General features: G+C 38.4%; 1 protein-coding gene across 9 annotated transcripts in view; it reads right to left on the bottom strand.

Annotated features, from left to right (window-relative positions):
- Nucleotides 1-21,759, bottom strand: part of LOC145360241 (eukaryotic translation initiation factor 4 gamma 3-like) — a 338,012-nt gene that overhangs the window by 99,945 nt on the left and 216,308 nt on the right. For all 9 annotated transcript variants that reach the window (XM_080215311.1, XM_080215316.1, XM_080215315.1 and 6 more), the window contains 3 exons: nt 18,173-18,260; nt 16,016-16,054; nt 11,430-12,170 (listed from right to left, as the gene is read on the bottom strand). In XM_080215311.1, the coding sequence (XP_080071437.1) occupies nt 11,430-12,170; nt 16,016-16,054; nt 18,173-18,260 (868 nt within the window). The remainder of the gene's footprint in view (nt 1-11,429; nt 12,171-16,015; nt 16,055-18,172; nt 18,261-21,759) is intronic.

The following is a 21,759-nucleotide window of genomic DNA, read 5'->3' on the forward strand; positions in this document are numbered from 1 at the left end:
AATTCAAAGTTTCCTCAATAGCATCTTCCAAACTTGTGACTTTTACTGCCCAGATGGAAAAGGGTAGCTGCACCTGGGAATACTACTTCCAAACCATATCCAACCTGACTTAGAAATATGTTTCTCCACAGTGACCAGGTCAAAGTCCTGGAATACTCTGCTTAACAGCACTGTGGGGGCACTTATATCATAAAGACCCCAAGGGTTCAAGAAAGATAGATCACCACCAACTTTTCAAAGGCAGCACAGCTGCACAATGCCAAGGACCTAGGTTCAATCCAGCCCTAGTGACTGTCTGTGGGGAGTTTGCACGTTCTCCCTGTGTCGCCGTTTCCGCTGGGTGCTGCGGCTTCCTCCTACGGTCCAAAGGTGTGGGGGTTAGGTTGATTGGCCATGCTAAATTGACCCTTAGTGTCAAGAGGATTAGCAGGGTAAATACATGGGGCTATGGAAATAGGGCCAAATTGGGATTGTTGTCAGTGCAGGCCCAATGGGCCAAATGGTCTCATTCTGTACTGTAGGGATTCTATGAAATCCATGAAATTAGAGATTGGGAATAAATGTTGGCTTCGCAAATGACACTCACATCCCATGAACAACTGTTTTTAATAATTGTAACATTGATTGATACTACAAATATGTCAGAGATTCTCAGATTATCTGGTACGAAACTCTAAGGTCCAAATGTTCATGTTAGCGTCAGTTCTGTAAACCATTAAAAAATTAGCACTACAGTTGGGATATATACCTTTTTTCCCTTAACAAAGGTGATGTCAAAAGATAAATCGTTTTGTTTTAAGAATAGGGATTAGGAATCCAAATTTAATATCGATAGCCCATTTTGTTCATTAGGGTTAATAATTCTCAAATTACCTGCTTTTAGGAACAACCTGTAAAGCAACAAAGTACAGCAACCTTTTGAAAGAATATTAACTAGGCATTTTTCAGAACTTTCTGTATCTTGGTCAGATAAAGGAGAAAAGTATTGAAAGCAACGGGATACTTCAGAAATACAAACAAATGTATGATCGAGTAGAGGAAATCAGAATAATTTCTTTGAAGGTCAAACAGAACCAGCATCATCAGATAATAATCTTCACCAAAATTATTCCCTGCAGGAATTCCCTCCTAGGCTGAAGCTGAAATCTGCACAAGATCATGACGAACCTTTACAGCAGTGATGAGATAACTCATCTAGGCACAATAAGACAGGATAGTTGCCGTAATGTTGCTGTATTTAACTACATCAAACATTGAACCAGTCATGTACATGACAGGAACATGTCACTTTTCTGATCTGTAGGCCTTAACTGACTGAAAGTCCTGCCTCGAGCTGATTGGCAGTCAACCAGAGGTCAATCTTTTGGTATCAACTTTAAAATGAACGATGACAGAAGAAAGAAAAGGAAACTGCAAATGAAAATACTTTGGGGCGGGGGGGTAAAAATGGTGATTACAGCAACCAACAAGTTATTTGTTTTGGGACCAAAAGGCAACTTTTATGCTCTATCATTTAACTTTTAAATATTCTTATAAGTTTCACCAAACGTCATACATTTCTTAAGCTTTTGGACTCAGGTACTGGAAACTAACTTGAAATGATGCTAGATTGTTCTCAAAGCCAGTGCGGCAAAGGGGAGATTAGAAACATACAAAATAGGTGGAGTAGGCCATTCAGCCCTTTGAGCCTGCACTACCATTCAATATGATCATGGTTGATCATTCACTTTCAGTATCCCACTCCCGCTTTTTCTCCATACCCCTTGATCCCCTTTAGCTACAAGAGCCATGTCCAACTCCCTCTTGAACATATCTAACAAACTGGACCCAACAGCCAGATAGGAATGTTCAAAATCATGAATGTTTTTGATAGATTATAAAAGGAAAATACTTGTCTCATAGCAGAACAGACAGCAACCAGATTTAACTAAGTTCTCAGTAACTGATTTAAGGTAACTGGCAAAAGGGTGAGATGCGAAGTTGTTCTACCCAGCAAGTTATGATCTTGTACGCACTACCCAAAAGGGTGATGGAAGCAAATTAATAGCAAAGAGATTTGGACAAATATTTGAAGAGAAAGGTAGGGCAATAGGGAAAAAAAGAGCAGGAGAGTGGTACTAATTAGCTAATTTTTTCAAAGAGCTGGCACAGGCATTAATAAACAAATGGTCTTGCCATTCTATATAGATTAGGAAACATTAGCTTTACTGAAAATAAAAACTGAAGGATAAAAAAGGGCAAAAGAATGGGGCAGCAAAGACATTCCAAATCTATTTGCTTTGTATCACTTACAATAGTTACTTTTATGAGTCCAGTGATAGAAATGCAATATTTATTAAGGTCTTGTTAAAATGTCACAAACTTGAGCTTTTAAAATGCTTAGCTAGGTGACTAGAACTCCCTGAAGTTGCTAGTAGCCCAACATGCTACCTTCTGAAATAACAACCTGCAGAACAAAGTACATTACTAAATTCTTGATCCTTACTGGCAAACTTGCTAAAATAGTGAGACAGCATGAGTAGAATTGATATTGGTACAACAATATTTTGATGTGAACATAACCAGAAAAAAACATACAAATAAAAGTAGTTGTTTTTTCTTGGAACAAACAACACTCCTTTAAGAGGTACCAAACTGCTCTCAACACTGAAGACTAGTCAATCTGACACAACTACATCAACCAGTTTTGAAGAAATCTATCCTTTTGGCTTGATCTCCAGTTCTCATAAATTTGGTCCCAACTTTACTCAGCTACCTTCAGTTTCTTTAACAAAGAGTCAGCACATTTGTTTGTTTTTACATTCTACATTACGCACTCTGCATGCACAGTAACTCCAGCAGGATGTAATTATCCACACTCCACCACAGACCATTGTACATATCAAATCACAAAAGGTGGCTAGATAACTGCGACACCACTTACATTTTAATTGTCCATGTGAATGAGCGTCCTTTAGCAGAGAGCACAGAACAGATCTAGATTGCACAAGTAGTTGCACAGCGGCTGTTCTTTAAGGTCTTTTTGACTAGTTGGAGCCTGTTACAATGCATTGCAGCTGCTACTTAAAATTGTTCTTGACCATGACCCTGTAAAATTACTATTTCATCAGATTTGTAGATATATATTACTCAGATCATGGATGTACTGCACTGAGTTATTACAGGAAACATACTGAGCCACTGCTGTTGCAAGTTAATACATACTCAGGAAATTAATACACAATAGGAAGCAAATGAAATTCACAATCATTTCATATCTTTTGCGAAAATACAGCAGAATTTTGAAAACATTTGATCAGTGTGCGAAATGAAATACGAAAACTTGCACCCAATCAAAAACACTACTGAATGCAAGGTAGAATAGAATAGATGTAGGAATAACTTTTTTAAATAACATGAATGATGGGACCTGTAACTGCCTGCGAACTTCATTTGGTCACAGAACATACCATTAAAAGTACATTACATACCAGTCACCACAATTTTGAAATTATACATAAATTATGATTTTTAACTTCAAGATCTATGAAGACTCTCTCCCCAAAACTACAGAAAAATAACAATAGAATCAGTAAGTTTCAGAGAAAGCAAAACATCACACCACTCAAGAGCAAATTAAAACTCACCGATGGCCTGACAGTATAGACAACTAAATTAGAAACTAAAAATGTTGTGAATGCTCTGCAGGTCTGGCAACAGCTGCAGAGTGAAAAGGAAGGTTTATATTAACATTTTGGATCAAGGTGCGTTCTAATGAAATGTCAACCACCTGGAACATTAGCTCTCTATTAACAAATGTTGCCAGAGTTAGAATATTTCGAGCATTTTCTGTTTTTATTCAGATTCCCAGCATCTGTAGTACTCTGCTCCAGAATGGACAACTATTTATTTTCAATTATAATTGGGCCAACTATCCTCAGGACAGGAAAGGAAATAAAATAGTTTAGTGAGAAAGTCAGAGGTCATTATCCTAATACTGTCCAATCCAGTGACCTCAGTTGCATCTGTCAATGGGATAGCCATGTCTTCAGTCATGCTGGCCTTCATGGTTGAAAGGTTTGTGGTCAAGTTACTAAGGCAAACAAAAGCCACCCCCCCCCATGGAATCACACCCATTGATAAAGGCAGTGGGTGAGAAATTTGAAGCAAAACGAGTAGTGCAGTGTGTGAATCAAATGAAATAAGTTCTGTGTCAATGCCAGCGCTTTATTTGATAGGTTGCTGCTATCCATGCAGCCCATTCACTGAAATCTCCACGGAAGCTTGAGTTTTGTTTCAAGAATTTCCCAAAAAGAGCAAAACTGAACCTTATTGTAAATGTGTTTCATTTGTCCTACTACACATTACTGAAAATCAAAACGTTCCTCATTCTACACAGAACTGCTACCATCCATTCTAGATCCTACAATGAAAAATCTGAATCCGTGCACAGCATTTAACAACTTGATCCAGATTTCACAATATTAAAACAGAAAGCTGGAATCAGACAAACACTGCTGTTTCATTTTTACTCTTCTCTGCCATAAATACCAATAACACAGAAACATTTGCATCAGATGAGTGCTTAGGATCCGACGTGCACTGCCTGAAAATGTGGAAGAAGCAGGTTAAATCGACGATTCAAAGGATCATTATCATTATCTAACAAGGAAGAATGTGCAGGGTTATGAAGTAATGGCAGGAAAGGCACTAGGTGTATTGTTCCTGCAGAGAACTGGAATCAATATGATGGGCTCAAAGGCTCCTCTGCTGTAAACATTCTATGATTCTACTCTATGTTTATTTTACACAACCTCCTGTATCGCTTTCAAATTTTCAAAGTTCCAAACAGTGCTCAGATGATCAACTCTTAAGTGCAAACCATTCCTAATATTATCTCAGTAATATTTTTATATTATCGCCATACGGTATCTTAGCATGGTGCTTTCTTGCATCTCTGTAGAAAAGAGATCTCTAATTTAGGGTTTCCAGAGCTTTCCTTTTCATTAATTAGGGTACAAAAGGAGACATTAAATAGCGTAATTACCTCCTATTCTGCCAACATTAAGTGCAGCAAGAGAAACTGTGTTGGTTGCTACAGGGAAAAAATATTTATCCTCATATTTTACTGGATATGGAAGAGAATGCAAGAGGCAAATTCAGAAAATGATCAAAGCAAATATTTCTTTTCAGGCAAAATCTTGTATGCAACCTACGCCTGGAGTATGTAGCCAATATTCTGCTACTCCCAGTGGATATTTTGATTCAAGTGTATCTTCCTGTTTTGACAGCTCTCCAATCCAGAATGCAGAAAAAACAAAATCATAGAATCCAAAAGGAATGCTATCTGAAATCAGTGAAAAGTAAATCACTATTCCAACAATCCCACTGCAAAACAGCTGATTAATCTCCTGAATTTGACATACAACTCCCTTTCACACCAAACAATTGTGAATTCACAATGCCTCTGCAGCAATTCAGCTTGAGGCATTTGCCAGCAAATCACAATTTAGACATCACCACAGTACACCAGTTAAACAAATCAGTATGCAAAACTTCAGAATCATAATTTGTTAAATACATTCATGCAGCCCACAATTTTTATTCCAAAATCTTTTCACTTCCTCAACCAGTCTCTCAATTTCTCCTTCAGTTTTTCAGCCAGCACTCATTATTTAGCCAAGTGGAGTCGTCCTGGTTAGCTACTGTCCCACAAAGCTCCAGCGCCAAAACTGGCCAGTATTGGCTGTACATAACCAGTGGTGCATTGTTGAAAATAATGACCTGCTTTTGTTCCCAAACATCTTCCACAAACATAAAAATTCACCCAAGTAACTTAGAGCCAATGCAATAGTGTATAACAGAGCAATTTACATCCGTTCACCACATAAAAGCAAATTACTGTGGATGTTGGAATCTGAAACCAAGAGAGAAAATGCTGAAAAATCTCAGCAGATCTGGCAACATCTGTAAGGAAAGAAAAGAGATGATGTTTCAAGTCTCGATGACCCTTTGTCAAAGCTCAAAGGCATAGCAAGTGAGAAATATTTATACTGCAGGGGGAGGGAATGAAAGATGAGTCATATCCACAAAAAAACAAGGGGAAAGGCTGCTAATGGCAGTCTGTAGAGGGAATAGAAAGTGAGTGGCCAAACGGCAGAGAAGCTGAAATCAGAGGGTACGCTATGACAGATGAAGATGTGGGGGGAGGGACGGGATGGGTAGGAGAGAGGTAAAATTGAGAAAAGGGGGAAAAAAGCTAAGAAAAGGAGGATAAAATAGGGAGAAAGAGTGTGAGTGTGGGGAAGATAAGTAAAGACAAATAAATAAAAGGTAGAGAACAGTTAAAAATTAAATAAAATGAAAACAAACGGGTCGAGATGGGGTAGAGCTAATCATCTGAAGTCGCTGAATTCTATGTTGAGACCAGAAGGCTGTAACGTATCTAGCTGGAAAATGAGATGCTGTTCCTCCAGTTTGAGTTGAGCTTCACTGGAACATTGCAGTAGGCCACGGACAGACACGTGAGCATGGGAGCAGGATTGTGTGTTAAAATGGCAAGCAACAGGAAGGTCAGGTGTGCAGAGACCGAAGGTTGAATGCCACTGTCACTTTAAAAGCACACGCTAAGAAAATTCCATCCATGAACATGTATAACAGTGCACACACAGATTCAGATTCTAACCCACATGATTGCTTTTAAAGTGAGTTTTAAAGACTGGACATTCATTTTCTTTTACTGGGCTCTTTGCCTAGGTATGCATCCACCTAATTCTAAACTTTATTTTGTAATACAAATTCAATCCATTTTAAAAGTTTTGTCAGAATGAAAGTGCCCTTCCGTTACAGTTTCATTAGACGTGTACATTTTCATCCAATAAAATCTTTCACACCTCTAACATTCAAAATTAAGGGAAGAATAAACAGGTTTGCTGTTATTTATATTGCATTTGATAGTCAAAACACTTGTTTGGTATTAACTTGTGGCTAGCCCTCAAAAACGCTGAATTAACCATTAGATCCTGATCCAAGCACAATTTATCAATATTGTGTTACAGTTTGAATATATGGAACAGGAAAATCCTCGGTTTAAAAAAACAAATCATTCATTTAACAGAAAAAAAACATGTTTTTCAAACAATATCCAAAGAAGCCTCAACCATCAAGATCTTCAGCTTCCACTGTTTCTGAACTCTCACAATTCTGTCTAGCCAGAATGATATAAAAAATATTCTCACAGAAAAATATAAAGAGACAGCTTGTGTTTTGGTTTTGGAATAAACAAAAGACAGACAAGGTATTGTAAAAGCAAAAACAATGAAATAGGGCCACTAATCTATTCTGGTATTCATAACAAGGCTGACATTATTAATTCAGGTTTAATTTTCTCCAACCTGATCATGAAGGATTTGCTGCACAAGATGCAAATTGAATTGTTACTATTAGAAGAAACATTACAGAACTTTTGGCAATGCAGCAGAAACTATAAGAACAGTTAAACAGGAATTGCCTTATAAGCAAGTTACAGGCACATAAAAAACATACATTGGGACAGAGTGCTCAAATTGTGATAGTGATCACCAGTTAGCATCTATTCATTGGGCAAATGCATTGCTGATGGTGCATTCCAGCCTTAATTCCAGACAAGCACCATTTATACAAGGCAAAGTTGCCATTATGCAACTCAAAATGTCACTGTCACTTTAAAAGCACACACTAAGAAAATTCCACCCATGAACATGTACAACAGTGCACACACAGACTCAGATCTGAACCCATATGATTGTTTTTGAATAGTTACTAAAGACTGGACATTCATTGTCTTTTACAGGACTCTTCCAGACCTCTGGGGCATGATTAGCTATTCATAGATACTACCTTATTCTCCCCAAGTAGTTGAGTACAGTACTGGAAAAATATAAAGGTTTACAGTACAAACTGCCTTGTTTTCTTCCCATAGCCCATATTTCAACAACCTGCACTTTCAATGAATTACATATTGTCTCCGATCCTCTAAGCTTTCAGCAAATTTTCACTGTACTTACGTTGTCATTTCTTGTTTTTCCTGCTAAAGTTCCTCATCTCTCGTGCATCTTTTAAACACCCATTAATTATGGATTCTAAGTTATAACTGCAATTTCATAACCTGACCATGAATTCTCACATACCTTGTATTGCACTTTTTTATGGAAAAGTCATTTGGTCTAATTCAAAACTATTTAAAAATATTAAATCATTTAATCCTTAATCTTATTTTTGCTATTTATTTGATTTTTGATGAAAGGCGAAGCTTTGGCACTGTAAACCATTAACCAGGTCAGCATGGTTTCATAATACAGAAATAACTGATGGTTTGTGCCACAAAGAACAGTTCTCTACAATTACAATGTGTAGACATTGCATAGCGATATTGTCACTGGTAAACCTAGAGACCCAGGATAACGTTCTGGGGACCCGTGTCCGAATCCAACCCCAGTGGATGATGAAATTTGAATTCAATAAAAATCTAGAATTAAAGGATTTTTTTAAAAATTAGTGTCACAAGTAGGCTTACATTAACACTGCAATGAAGTTACTGTGAAAATCCTCTAGTTGCCAACTCTGGCACTTGTTTGGGTACACATTTAGCATGGCCAATGCACCGAACCAGCACACCTTTGGGACTGTGGGAGGAAACCAGAGCACCTGGAGGAAACCCATGCAGACACGGGGAGAACATGCACAGTGATCCACACGGGAAATCAAAACCGAATCCCTGGCACCGTGAGGCAGCAGTGCTAACCACTGCACTCCCTAATGATGATGATAAAACCATTGTGAATTGTTTGCTTGTTCTTTCGGGAAGAACAAATCCATCTTGGCCTAATGTGACTCCAGAACCACAGCAATGCAGCTGACTCTTAAATGCTCTGAAGCAGCCTAGTTCAAAGGCAATTATGGATGGATAACAAATGCTGGCCTTGCCAGCAATGCTCACATTCCGCAAACAAATATAAAAGCTAACCTGGTCAAGTTGAGACCTGAAGCTGGTTGGAGGACTTTATTTTATAATGCTTTACCAAACCAAAGTCCAGGTTATTTCAGCAGAAGGTGCTATGTGAAATGAATATGGGCATTAAGGTTTAGTAATTATTTCTTAAAATATTTTGCCAACCTTCACCCTAAAGGCATGGTCAACTTGCCAGGAAATGGTTCCATTAGTGGCTACCTCCCTTTGATATCTCCAAGTGTTTTTCAAAAAAGGTTTATGCAATATGGACTTCACAGACTTAACCAACATTTATTGTCCTTCCCAAACTGCCGCTGAGGTGGTGATGATGAGCCAACTTCTTGAATTGATGCAATCCATGTGGTGTGGCTGGACTCAGTGCTGTTGGATTAAGAGCTCCAGGGTTCTGACCCAGTGCCAATGAAGGAACAATGATGCATTTCCAAGTGAAGACGGTGTGAGACTTAAGAACAAAGAAAATTACCGCACAGGAACGGGCCCTTCAACCCTCCAGCACCAACCTTGCTGCCCAAAAGAACTAAAAACCCCCTATCCTTCCAGGGACCATAATTCCTCTACTCCCATCCTACTCATGTATTTGTCCAGATGACTCTTATCGTACCTGCTTCCATTATCTCCCCTGGCAGCGACTTCCAGGCACCCACCACCCTCTGTCTAAAAAACTTGCCTCATACATTTCCTTTAAATGTTGCCCCTCGTACCTTAAACTTAAGCATTCTGTTCATGTCCCCATAATCTTGTAAACTTCTATCAAGTTGCCCTTAACCTCCATCGTTCCAGTGAGAAAAAAACAAATTTCTCCAACCTCTCCTCATAGCTAACATCCTCCATACCAGGCAACATCCTGGTAAATCTTTTCTATGCCCTCTCCAAAGCCTCCACATCCTTCTGATAGTGTGGAGACTAGAATTGAACACCATATTCCAAGTGTGGCCTAACCAAGGATATAAGAACATAAGGAATAGGAGCAGGAGTAGGCCATCTAGCCCCTTGAGCCTGCCCCGCCATTCAATAAGATCATGGCTGATCTGAAGAGGCTCAGTTCCACTTACTCGCTTTCTTCCCATAACCCTTAATCCCCTTGCCTACCAAAAACCTATCTACCCGTGTCTTAAATATATTTAGCGAGGTAGCCTCCACCACTTCAACGGACAGAGAATTCCAGATAAGATCTATAAAGTTGCAACATGACTTGCCAATTTTTAAACTCAATGCCCATGCCTACCAAAAACCTATCTACCCGCGTCTTAAATATATTTAGTGAGGTAGCCTCCACCACCTCAACGTGCAGAGAATTCCAGATAAGATCTATAAAGTTGCAACATGACTTGCCAATTTTTAAACCCAATGCCCGGCCAATGAAGACAAACATGGCGTATGCCTCCTTGACTACCTTTTCCACCTGCGTTGCCACTTTGTGACCTGCGTACCTATACACCAGATCCCTCTGCCTTTCAATACTCTTAAAGGTTTGCCATTTACTGTATACTTCCTATCTTTATTAGGCCTTCCAAAATGTATTATCTCTCATTTGTCCAGATTAAACTCCATCTGCCATCTCTCCGCCCAAGTCTCCAACAGATTTATATCCTGCTGCATCCTCTTATGGTCCTCATCACTATCTGCAAATCCACCAACCTTTGTGTTATCCACAAATTTACTAATCAAATCAGACTTGAAGGGAATCTTGTAAATGATGTGCTCGTATATGCCCACTGCCCAATTTTACGTAGACTGCACAGCGAGTATCAGCAGGCAATGGATTATCAAAGAATGCCAACCATAGCCTGATCTTGTTGCACCTTACAATTACACAGCTGCACTTCCAAGAGAGGATATGGTATAGTGATCAGAGCAGAAATCATTGTGGATTTCCTCCTCCCTAACCAGGGTTGTTGAGGCCTATTTTGGGTAGTATTATCTTGGGTATAATCAATCAGTTAACTCATGGTTTGGGCTTGGAATCTTTGGAGTCAACATGGCTCTAATGGATTATTCTAACTATGCAACTGGGGCAGGAGACTTCAGAGCTTTATGAAAACAACTCTTGTCCACTGTCTTGGATTAAGAAGTCAGTCAAGTTATACCTATGTCTATTTTTGCTTTCAGTAGTAACAGATAACAATATATTATAATGAGATAACCAGATTAGTAAATTAATTCACCAAACTGTACTATTGGTTGAATGTTAGCCACAGCAAAATAAAAGTATCCGATCTTTTGAATCACTCCATTGATATAACATGCAAGCATTAAAGCCGTAAAAATGTTTTCAGTGATATTTCAATAGGTAATACTCTCATAAGAGACCATGAAGGGAATCAGGGAAACATTCTTCATTCCTAGTTCTTGTCAGTTATTTTCATACGTTACAAACACCTTTAAAAAAACATCCTAAGATCTGATATTATACAGACAGTCTTATTCAATGCAAACCTACCATACACAATCTCTGGGCTTTTTTTGGTGTTTAATTGTTGAGATTCATTTTCCTCTACCTCTTTTTCCTCCACTTCAGCAGACTCCTTGCTTTCCATGTCTTCATCTTTGTCATCACTAACAGGAATTTCCTCATTGTTCTCTTCCTCTGCTGCAACTTCCAGACTGGTACATACAGCAACAGAGGAAGATGGCATTTCCACCTTTGCTTCTGTCCGAAGAATGTCTGTATTCTCCACACTAGTTGAGAGTGTAGGAAGGTCTTGTGATACACTTTCTAAGGTGCTTTGTGTTACTTCCTGTCCTGCAATGCCATTGACATCTTTAGTAGTGTTAATAGTAGCAGGTACTATGATTTCATTTGCTGGAGCAGCAATAATTTCTCCAGGTGGGCTTGCACTGTCCCGCTCTTCTTGTTTATCATCTTCCACCTCCCCATGCAAACACAGGTTCAGTGCAGGGTTCTGTTCTTCTTTAAGAGCGGATGGCTCAGATTCCTCCGCGGAATCTAAAGGTGGAAAAATAGCAATGCTAGAAGCAGGTTCCACTGTCACTTCCTCTTCTGCCTCTTCCTCCTCCTCAACCTCCTCCTCCTCCTCCTCTTCTTCCTCTTCCTCTACTTGTAAAGGGACAGGATTAGGATCAGGAGGTTCTCCATCTATCTCTTTCTTTTCTACAACAGTTTCTGGTCTGACTTCTGGTGAAGAACTTTTCACCGGTGGCTCCTGTTTTGGTTTCTCTTCTGTGTGAACAGAAAGACAGCATATTTTAGTACCTACACCTATTGGTCACAAAGTAGTAGCTTATATGAAATACACTGTTATTCTTTATTGTAAACAAGCTGTAAGCCAGTAACATTTTTAAACACAAAATACTTGACAGTTATTACAGCTTACTCAATGACAATCTCTCCAAGAACATAACACAGGAATATAGCAACGGAGCGAGAAAAGGCCATTCAACTACTACTCTGGTCTCAATTGCTCACCTGATTGGACCATTTATGTACATACACAAGAGAATGAGGAAATATTTTGATTTCTAAAATTAAATTTCCTTCAGTAACAACTATGTTCGAAATATGTCTGATCCACTGATTCTTATCATTATTGCTGTCAACTAGGAATAATACATAATTGTGATTGCAATTAGTTCAATTAAGTATATCCATTTGAACTCTCAATACAATCGTGTCCAAAATACCAAACAATGCTATAATTTATTCAACTTGTCCTTGGACCAGGAGCTTGATAGTGACAGGCTCCAAATACAAGGATTGAACTGAACAGCCACATTGGCTTTCAAAATCACTGCTTAAAAATGACAACCTACGTAAGCAAATCCTCAGCAGCAATAAAGACCATTACTCTTTGAGCGTTGCTATAATGGGTTCTAAGGCTTGTTTTTAAGATACTCAATGAACTGAAGCTTTGCTAAAGGATTCTGGTCAAAGCAGAATATTGATTACATAGCCTTGCCTTGAAGTAATAAAGCATTGCAACCTTGAATTAGATGGTACCCAAAGCTACGCTTTACAATCTGAGGTTTAATTTTCACAATCTTTGAGGAATTTTTTGAATATAACATTCAAAAGTAGTTAATATTTGCATGCTGCAATGCATTTTATGAGAATTACACTATATTATGTGGTATATCGCAATATAAATCCAGATTCACTGGAAGCTATAGAATTGAATAAACTAAAACATGTCATCAAAGAGAACATTGGACAAAATTGAATGCAATGTTGCTACTTTTCTACAACCTTGTACCTTAGAAATATCTAATCTGGTTTAACCAAAGGTTGCAAGTTAAAATTAGATGTCATTATAAAATGATCAGACATCATATTCACAAAATTAGAAATACAGCAATGACTTCTTTAAAAATACGATATGCATTTGTTTAGCCTATAAATCTGAAGAATACTCAAAAGAGCCTCAATTTTCTTAAAAATAATCTGTTGTATAACATGTTTCCTTCCATTCATCAACCTGCAATGAAAACCTCACGTCCTTCAGAGGAATTGAAGGTCTTATGAGGAAAGGCTGAGGGACTTGAGGTTGTTTTAATTAGAGAGAAGGTGGTTAAGACGTGACCTAATTGAGGCATACAAGATGATCAGAGGGTTAGATAGGGTGGACAGTGAGAGCAATTTTCCTTGGATGGTGATGGCTAACATGAGGGGACATAGCTTTAAATTGAGGGGTGACAATTATAGGACGGATGTCAGAGGTAGGTTCCTTACTCAGAGGGTAGTAAGGGCGTGGAATGCCCTGCCTGCAGCGGTTGTGGACTCGCTAACTTTAAGGACGTTCAAATGGTCAGTGGATAGGCATATGGATAACATTGGAATAGTTAAGGTTAGAGGGTCGTTAGATTTGTTCCACTGGTCAGCGCAACATCGAGGGCCGAAGGGCCTGTACTGCGTTGTAACGTTCTATGTTCTATGAATGTAATAGATTAAACTGATACCAAGTCAAAGGTGACATAGCTGGCAGATGACAAAAAGCTTGGACAAAGTAGTAGGTTTTAAGAAAAGTCATAAACAAGTACAGCACTTTGAGGAGGAAATTAGAGTTTACGGCCTGGACAGCTTTAGAAGGGAATTAATGACTAGGGCCTTGACAGTCAAAAGCATGGTTACCAAAGATGGGGCAAAGAAATTGGTGGACGCACAAAAGGCCAGAGTTGGAGTTCAAATCTTGAAAGGTTATTGAGTGGGGGATATTAGAAAGGATGCAAGGCCATGGAAAGATTAGAATAAGTAGATGAGAATTATAAATTCTAGGCACTGGCGAACCAGATGCCATATCAGGTCAGAATTGCAGATGTCATGAATGTGCAGGCATAGCACAGACACGATATGCACATTCCCAAGTTGAATCACACTGAAGGTGAGCTAACATATCACAGGTTATGGTAACTTGCCACAGAACAGGGGTGGCACAGTAGTTAGCACTGCTGCTGCACAGCACCAGGGATCTGGGTTCGATTCCACACTGTGTGGAATTTGCATGTTTTCCCCATGTCTGCGTGGGTTTCCTCCCACAATCTGAAAGACGTGATTAGGTGCATTCACCCAAAGAGGCAGCGGAATGTGGTGACTAAGGGAATTTCACAGTAACTTCATTGCAGTGTAAGCCATACTTGTGACAAATAAATAAACTTTACCTTTACTTTATTTCGCATGCCTCATCAGAATGTAAGCCTTACTCCAAAACGTTTAAAAAATTACAAGAAAACTTGTACATTTTAAAATATCCTTGATACCATAGAAAATGGAAGAAGAACTGAAAGGTGTGAAAAAAAGTGTTGGGTATTTTGGAGACCTAACGGTAAGATTTTACAACTCAGTCTACATTAATTTGATCTCAATGAATCTCATTTCACCATTCACACTTGCAGCAGTCTTCATTCAAGATCATGTTACAAAATAGAATTTATACCAATACCAGTGCATCAAAAGTACAAAGTCGCTACCTCAACAGGGCATCAGAAACAAACATGCAAAATCATTAGCTTAAGAACAAATCAATGCTTTCACTAATAATATCACAGAATAGTATATATTGTGATAAAACAGGCTTGTCCAACAAATGGTTTGCAGGCCACAATCCGGCCCCCCGTACCGCTCTAGCCAGCCAATGGACTCAGTTCAAAGTAAGGGTTAATTTCAATGAAAGACATGCAAGAATATGTTCCTCCCATCAAAGACTATTTGTCTGCCACTTCTGCAGCTGATGAACATAAATGAGTGAGCAGAAATTAATGATCAAGGGAGAGGTCACGCGCATATGGGAGCCTGAGGAGGGAGAGGGAACACAAGCAAGGGGTGATGTTGTGCAGGCAGAAGAGTACAAGTTAAGGGCAAGGGAGTTAATCTATTTAACTAGTGATTGAGTGAGTGTAAGAGTTTGAGAGGGGAGGGACCCTGAAATGGGAAGTGAACTGGACACACACACACACACACACACACACACACGCACATCTCCTCCTCCTTTTCCCTCCCCAAAAACCTAGCAACAAAATAGGCTCAGAGTGTATGCTACCAGGAGTGAACACAAGGTCAGCGTTAGTTTAAACCCATTCCATAGCTTGGACCCAGTCCCATACCCCTTCCCTCGTGACCAGGGTTCGGCACCGTCTCTCTCTCTCTCTCTCTCTCTCACTACTTCTTTAGCAAAATGGTAATATGGTTTTAGTGGTTATCTCTGATGTTTTAATGGTCATTTTCATGAATTATTCCTTTTTTAAACTATCCATTTATTGGTTCAACATCAATTTAAAAAAATAACACGCCAAACCATTGCTTTCTGAAATTTGGTCAGCAGCCCCCTTAACTGAGAAAAGGGTTGGACAACCCTGTAATAAAACACGTAACATTCGGATATTCTATTATCTCTATGCAATAAGCTGAACTGGCAGCAAAATTGCCATTTCTCTTTGCATAGTCATTGAATTACAGATCTGAGCCCCCAGAAATGTAAGCAGACACTTGTGAAGGTGCATTGAAATTGCACTATGTAGATATACCACTTTTGTTTTATGTAAAATGCTTAATTCTGTTTTGAAACTGTTCCATACCTGTTTTCAGTTTTGTATTAGCAGCTTCAGTCCGCCCCACTGAAATAAATAGAAACATTTTATGGCATGTAGCATGCCTGAAGTTGTAATTCTATGAAATGCTACTTTGTATTTGACTGCAGTTTACCGGATCCACCATAAAAAACATTATGCATTGAACCTCAAAGTTCAAAATGGGAACATTTAAAATTACTGCAATTTAACCAAACTTCCGAAGAACCTTGGACCTAGTACAATGAATAGAATTAAATAGCAATCTGTTCACTTCATCTCCACAACTGTACGTATGTGATGAAAGTAAACAACGGCATGAATTATTTAAAAAAAACTCAAGTAGCACATTTCAACACTTCATTTGTGGAATAATATTGTTTGTCTGCACTACAACACTAAAGAAAATCAAATGCAAATTAAAACATCCAATGCAACTCATCGCTTCTCCTAAGCACATCCTGCTCTAATGCTGGAAATTGCTCATTTACAAATACACTTATTTTTCTTTCTGACACATTGTAGTTTTACATCATCTCCATTGCTAAATTCAAATTAGTTAACTTTAAAACAGAAAAAAAAATCATCAGTTAGATAATGAACTCAAAACACCTAGATCAATCAGGGATCTGTCACAAATAAAATATAGGCCAGTTTGCTCAAGCCTATTTAATTATACCAATGTCGCTCTGCCCATCCCAATCCAATATTATTTACCTTTCTATAGTGAGAGTATCAAGACACCAAAAGTCTCAAACTAACCTTTGTTTAAAATTAGAAACATGCAAACTTCGTCAAATAGACACCAACATGAAACAGATTAAAACAGTACTGAATTATACAACTTCGGACCAAAGTAGCTGACAAAATGTTCTCTAATCTCTAAATGCAACTGAAAATTTACTGGAGGTGAATGTTATTTTGATTGCAACTGTTGTTGTAAAGCTAAAATAATATTAAATTGCCTGCCAAAGCTCTTTGAAAAGAGCAGCTTCCATACACAATTATTGACTGCTCAGCTGGTTTGAGCTAGAAGTCAGCAGAGGGAATAATTGGGGATGCTGACCCTCAAGACATTAGTAACTTTGTACTGCAATTATAAGTATCATGGGATTTTGTTTTAACTCACAATGTGCTCCGTAAAAACCCCATTTCTATCACACATCCTTACAGATTTAGCCAGTGTGGATTCTACAATGCATAATAAAAAAGGTTTGGAATAACATGACAAAATATTATCCGTTGAATTATTGTGTTGGGAAAGTTACCGATTCAAACTCTTGCCAACTACCCTGATAAATAGGCTAAAATGGGCAGGTGTCACATTGAGGATATCTGACTTTTCAAACAGTGCTCATCACATGAACTAAAATGAAACAATATTATTTAATGTTTGTAGTGCACTCCCTTCTATATTAAACCTGTGAAAATCATTCTTAAGAACGATGGCTGAAGCGGGTCCTCTGGCAGCCATCATATGGGGGAAAAATGAATTTAAAATTGATCATTTTACAATTGTCCTCCAAAAAGTTGGGCATTCCTCATCCCAATTCCTTTGCTAAGGATGTGTTATAGTAGCTGTTCAAACATACAGCTAACTGTCACCAAGGACTGAAGAACCATAAATAGGTTTACCACCTGTACATATATTTTTGAGAAATATATATGTACATGCCAGGCATCACAACTGGCCAAAGTAAAGTCTTGAAAGTGACAGGCACAAAGCTTCTTCCACTTGGAATAAAAATGCAGCTAAATTTGTGAGGAAACCTGAATATTACACAAAGCCTCAATCAACCTAGAAGAAAAAACTTCACATGAGCATTTTTAGCAGCTATGATGCTCAACTGAAATGCAGGGCGAGATTTTCTGTGCAACACACCACGTGGATTTGCCATTGGCTGTTAGCAGGATCTTCTCGTCCCACCGTTAAATGTACCCCTTGTGGCTGTGAAACCTGTGGTGGGTCGTGGCATCGGCGAGACAGGATTATCCCGCTGGCATGAACAGCCGGAAAGTTCTGGCCACAATTTTCAAGATGAAATTAAGGTCCAGCATCCATTTCCCCACCAAGCATTCAACCCTCAATAACCAACATAGCTTAACAACTTCTATTTACCAGTCAAAACATTGCATCAATAAAGACCAAAGAAGAACTGAACAAACCTTGCTTGAAGTCCACACTTGGTGCCATGTGAGCATTTTCCGCCGTTCCAAAAACTGGTCCATGATCTGGAACCTGACTGGGCAGCTGCTGGGATTTGAGGTACAACAGGTGAGGATAATGAGGGTGCGGACACAAAAACTAGCACATGGAACACGCAACAGAGAGGAAAATAAGTGAAAAAAAGTTTCCCATGAAATTCCACAGTAGGACAATAAATTCAATAACAAAAACAAAACCAAAACAAAGAGATGGAGTAAGCAGGATTGAGAAGGAAAAGAAAACAGGATTACCATTAACAAGGATAGACAACAGACAAAACTCTACTATGCATTCTCACTGTTCCCTCTAAGAGTCCTTTTTGATCTACTGAAGACGACTAGCCAATAACTCACAATATGACAAAAGTCATCATTTTCCCTCTCTCATTTAGCTCTCTTAGAAAATCCAAACAAGATAATCATTGACGGTTTGAGTTTGTTGTTGATTGTGAGATTTGCTATTGAGAAACATTTTACCGTGAATAATCTAGTATATGCAAAGATAAATTTAGTAATTTTTAGAAAGAGACAGTTAACTTTGATGCTTAGTTGCCAAAATATTTAATTAATGGTCATTATATACTGATGTTTGTATCTCTAAATACCATTACTCATCACTGTTCAGTTAATTCTAAAAAGATTAAATTGGATAAATGGTCAAAAAGTTACAAATTAGTCAACAGCTAAATAAAATACTACAGCTTAATCTAAGTTGGGTAATTTAATGGAGTAAACAAATCAACCATTCAGCTATTATACTTTGTGCACTTATTATTCTCACTGCTGACAGAAGGCTGCTTTACTCTGAATAAAAATTACCAAAAACTGATTGATTTCAAAGATCTGCTCACAGGTCTTTACCATTTTAACTGCCAGAAAAACTGCAAACCATTACAACAAGGTGGGGATGGGGATGGAGAGAATAGAGGAGAGAAGGGGACAGGGACAGAGTGTGTGCGCCAACTTTCATTTGCCACTTCCTCACAACAGAGAGTGCAAGACTAGGTCTGTAAAATTAAGAACATGAATTGATAAGCTCATCATAACCTTCACCAACAAGTTCCAACCATTGTGGCACCTTACATCTTTACTACACAGCCAATGTCCTCATTTTCAATTTATGGTGGCTGCTGTTGTACACACCCACCTTAGTCTTCTCAAACTTTTCTGTTGTCAAAGATGGGCCATGAATTCAATTCTATTTGAGATGCTGTGGAACAAACTTTTTTTTTAAAATGCTCTCTATAGCAAGGAGGATATACTTGGATCTAAAACTAAATATAATTACTCTTTTGAAAAACAATGTGAACATAAACAAGTGGTTAGAAAGAGAGCACTGACATGCAAATACATTGATCTATAGTTTTAGGGAATTGCTTTCAGACTGAGGGAACAAATTCAGAAAACCAGGCCAAAATTCAAACAGCTTCAAATTACATGGATGCTCTTTCGTAAGAGACTTCAGTTCTGAATGCTGGTGAACCATTTAATTTCATTGAAATCCATTCTCATCCTGTAAATAATTGGGCACCATCTGATACCCAACATAATAGCACTGATGACATGCATAAACATATCTGCGGTCCAAATCTAGCGGGCAAGCTAATGCAATTTTTTTTCCCTATAAAGATAAATGTAATATATAACTAAAATTGTTCTGGCTGCAACCTCACCGCTGAATGCCTTTGTAAAAACACTTCATATATGCTGCTAAAAGTTAAAATTAGATCTTGACGCTGAAATTCATCTTTTGAAATTAATGTGAAACGCTCTTGTTTCTTCCCTCTCCCCAACTTTATTTGTAAGTTTTAAACTTAGAGGGAACATGATACATCATACACGTCAGAAAGACAGACAAGTAGTTAAAGCTTAGTACAACATGAAACATGGACAATACTTTAAACAAGTACAAGCATACATTTCAAAAAGTTTGATTTCAGCAAATGTCAATTTTGTTTTAAAGCTCAATAATGCATTGCACAGTAGTTATAATACACAATATCCAACTATGGCAATTCCATTCAGAACACAAGTGAGTGTGAGTTGTGCTTGTCCTTCCCCTAAATCCACTTTACTGTACCAGATAAGTGAGGAAATCAGTGATCATACTTGTGACACGACCACAGAGTCACATTAACATTGAAGCTGGTAGTCAAGTTCCCCCACAAATCTAGGTTTTGCATGCTTTGCTAATTTTCACTAAGAGTGAGCAAACCAGAACAAAACAGAAATGGTAATGAAATTAGGTGAAAATGAAGTTCAAAATTCAAAATCATATTTAAATGCTTAGTCACTCAGGTGCTTCTGAAATACTGAATGTGCTGCTGAAACATTACCAGTTCTACTCATTGTAAATCAGTGGCTGAATTTATAAAGGTTCAAAATGAGGTAATAAAATTGTGCCAAATTTGTTTTTATTTTGCAAATATAAGATTTTAAATAGCACACACTAGATTATTAATTTTAAATTATCTTTATTTCTCACTATTTCATACATACTAACCCAATGTGAAATGAAAACTAAGGATTTTCTCACTGGTTGTGTACTATGCCAAATTACTTGGTAATTATGGTCACATGCTAAGATTTGTATATGTTACCAACAACATTTCTATGTACACACCGATGCTCAGGTTTACTCCCAAAACACCTGCAATCAATTAGGAATTGCTGCACATCGGTTTACGTATTGGATCACTCAATTTTTGTGATGTTAAATGGATTTTTAAAAAAACCAGGAAATGCATTAAAAACTTGCTTGAAGCAATTATTTTACAGAGGAAAAATAAGCCACGTAGTTAATAATGACAGTATCTTCCCTCATCTTGATATACGTGTGCATAGATTCCTGAAAGTTGGCACCCAGGTTGATAAGGTTGTTAAGAAGGCGTACGGTGTGTTAGCTTTTACTGGTAGAGGGATTGAATTTCGGAGCCATGAGATCATGTTGCAACTGTGCAAAACTCTGGTGCGGCCACACTTGCGTACAGTTCTGGTCGCCGCATTATAAGAAGGATGTCGAGGCATTGGAAAGGGTGCAGAGGAGGTTTACCAGGATGTTGCCTGGTATGGTGGGAAGGTCTTATGAGGAAAGGCTGAGGGTCTTGAGGTTATTTTCGTTAGAAAGAAGAAGGTTAAGAGGTGACCTAATTGAGGCATACAAAAATGATCAGAGGGTTAGATAGGGTGGATAGTGAGAGCCTTTTTCCTCGGATGGTGACGGCTAACACGAGGGGACATAGCTTTAAGTTAAGGGGTGGTAATTATAGGATGGCTGTCAGAGGTAGGTTCCTTACTCAGAGCGTAGTAAGGGTGTGGAATGCCCTGCCTGCAGTAGTCGTGGACTCGCCAACTTTAAGGGCGTTCAAATTGCCAGTGGATAGGCATTTGGATAACATTGGGATAGTTTAGGTTAGAGGGTCATTAGATTGGTTCCACTGGTTGGCGCAACATCGAGGTCCGAAGGGCCTGTACTGCACTGTAATGTTCAACGTTCATACTGTAATAAACGGAGGACTGCTTTGCGCTTACATTTTATTTCTTCCCAA

Source organism: Carcharhinus amblyrhynchos, chromosome 30 (genome assembly GCF_965287045.1).
Source record: "Carcharhinus amblyrhynchos chromosome 30, sCarAmb.v2.hapA, whole genome shotgun sequence".
Taxonomy (NCBI): Eukaryota; Metazoa; Chordata; class Chondrichthyes; order Carcharhiniformes; family Carcharhinidae; genus Carcharhinus; species Carcharhinus amblyrhynchos.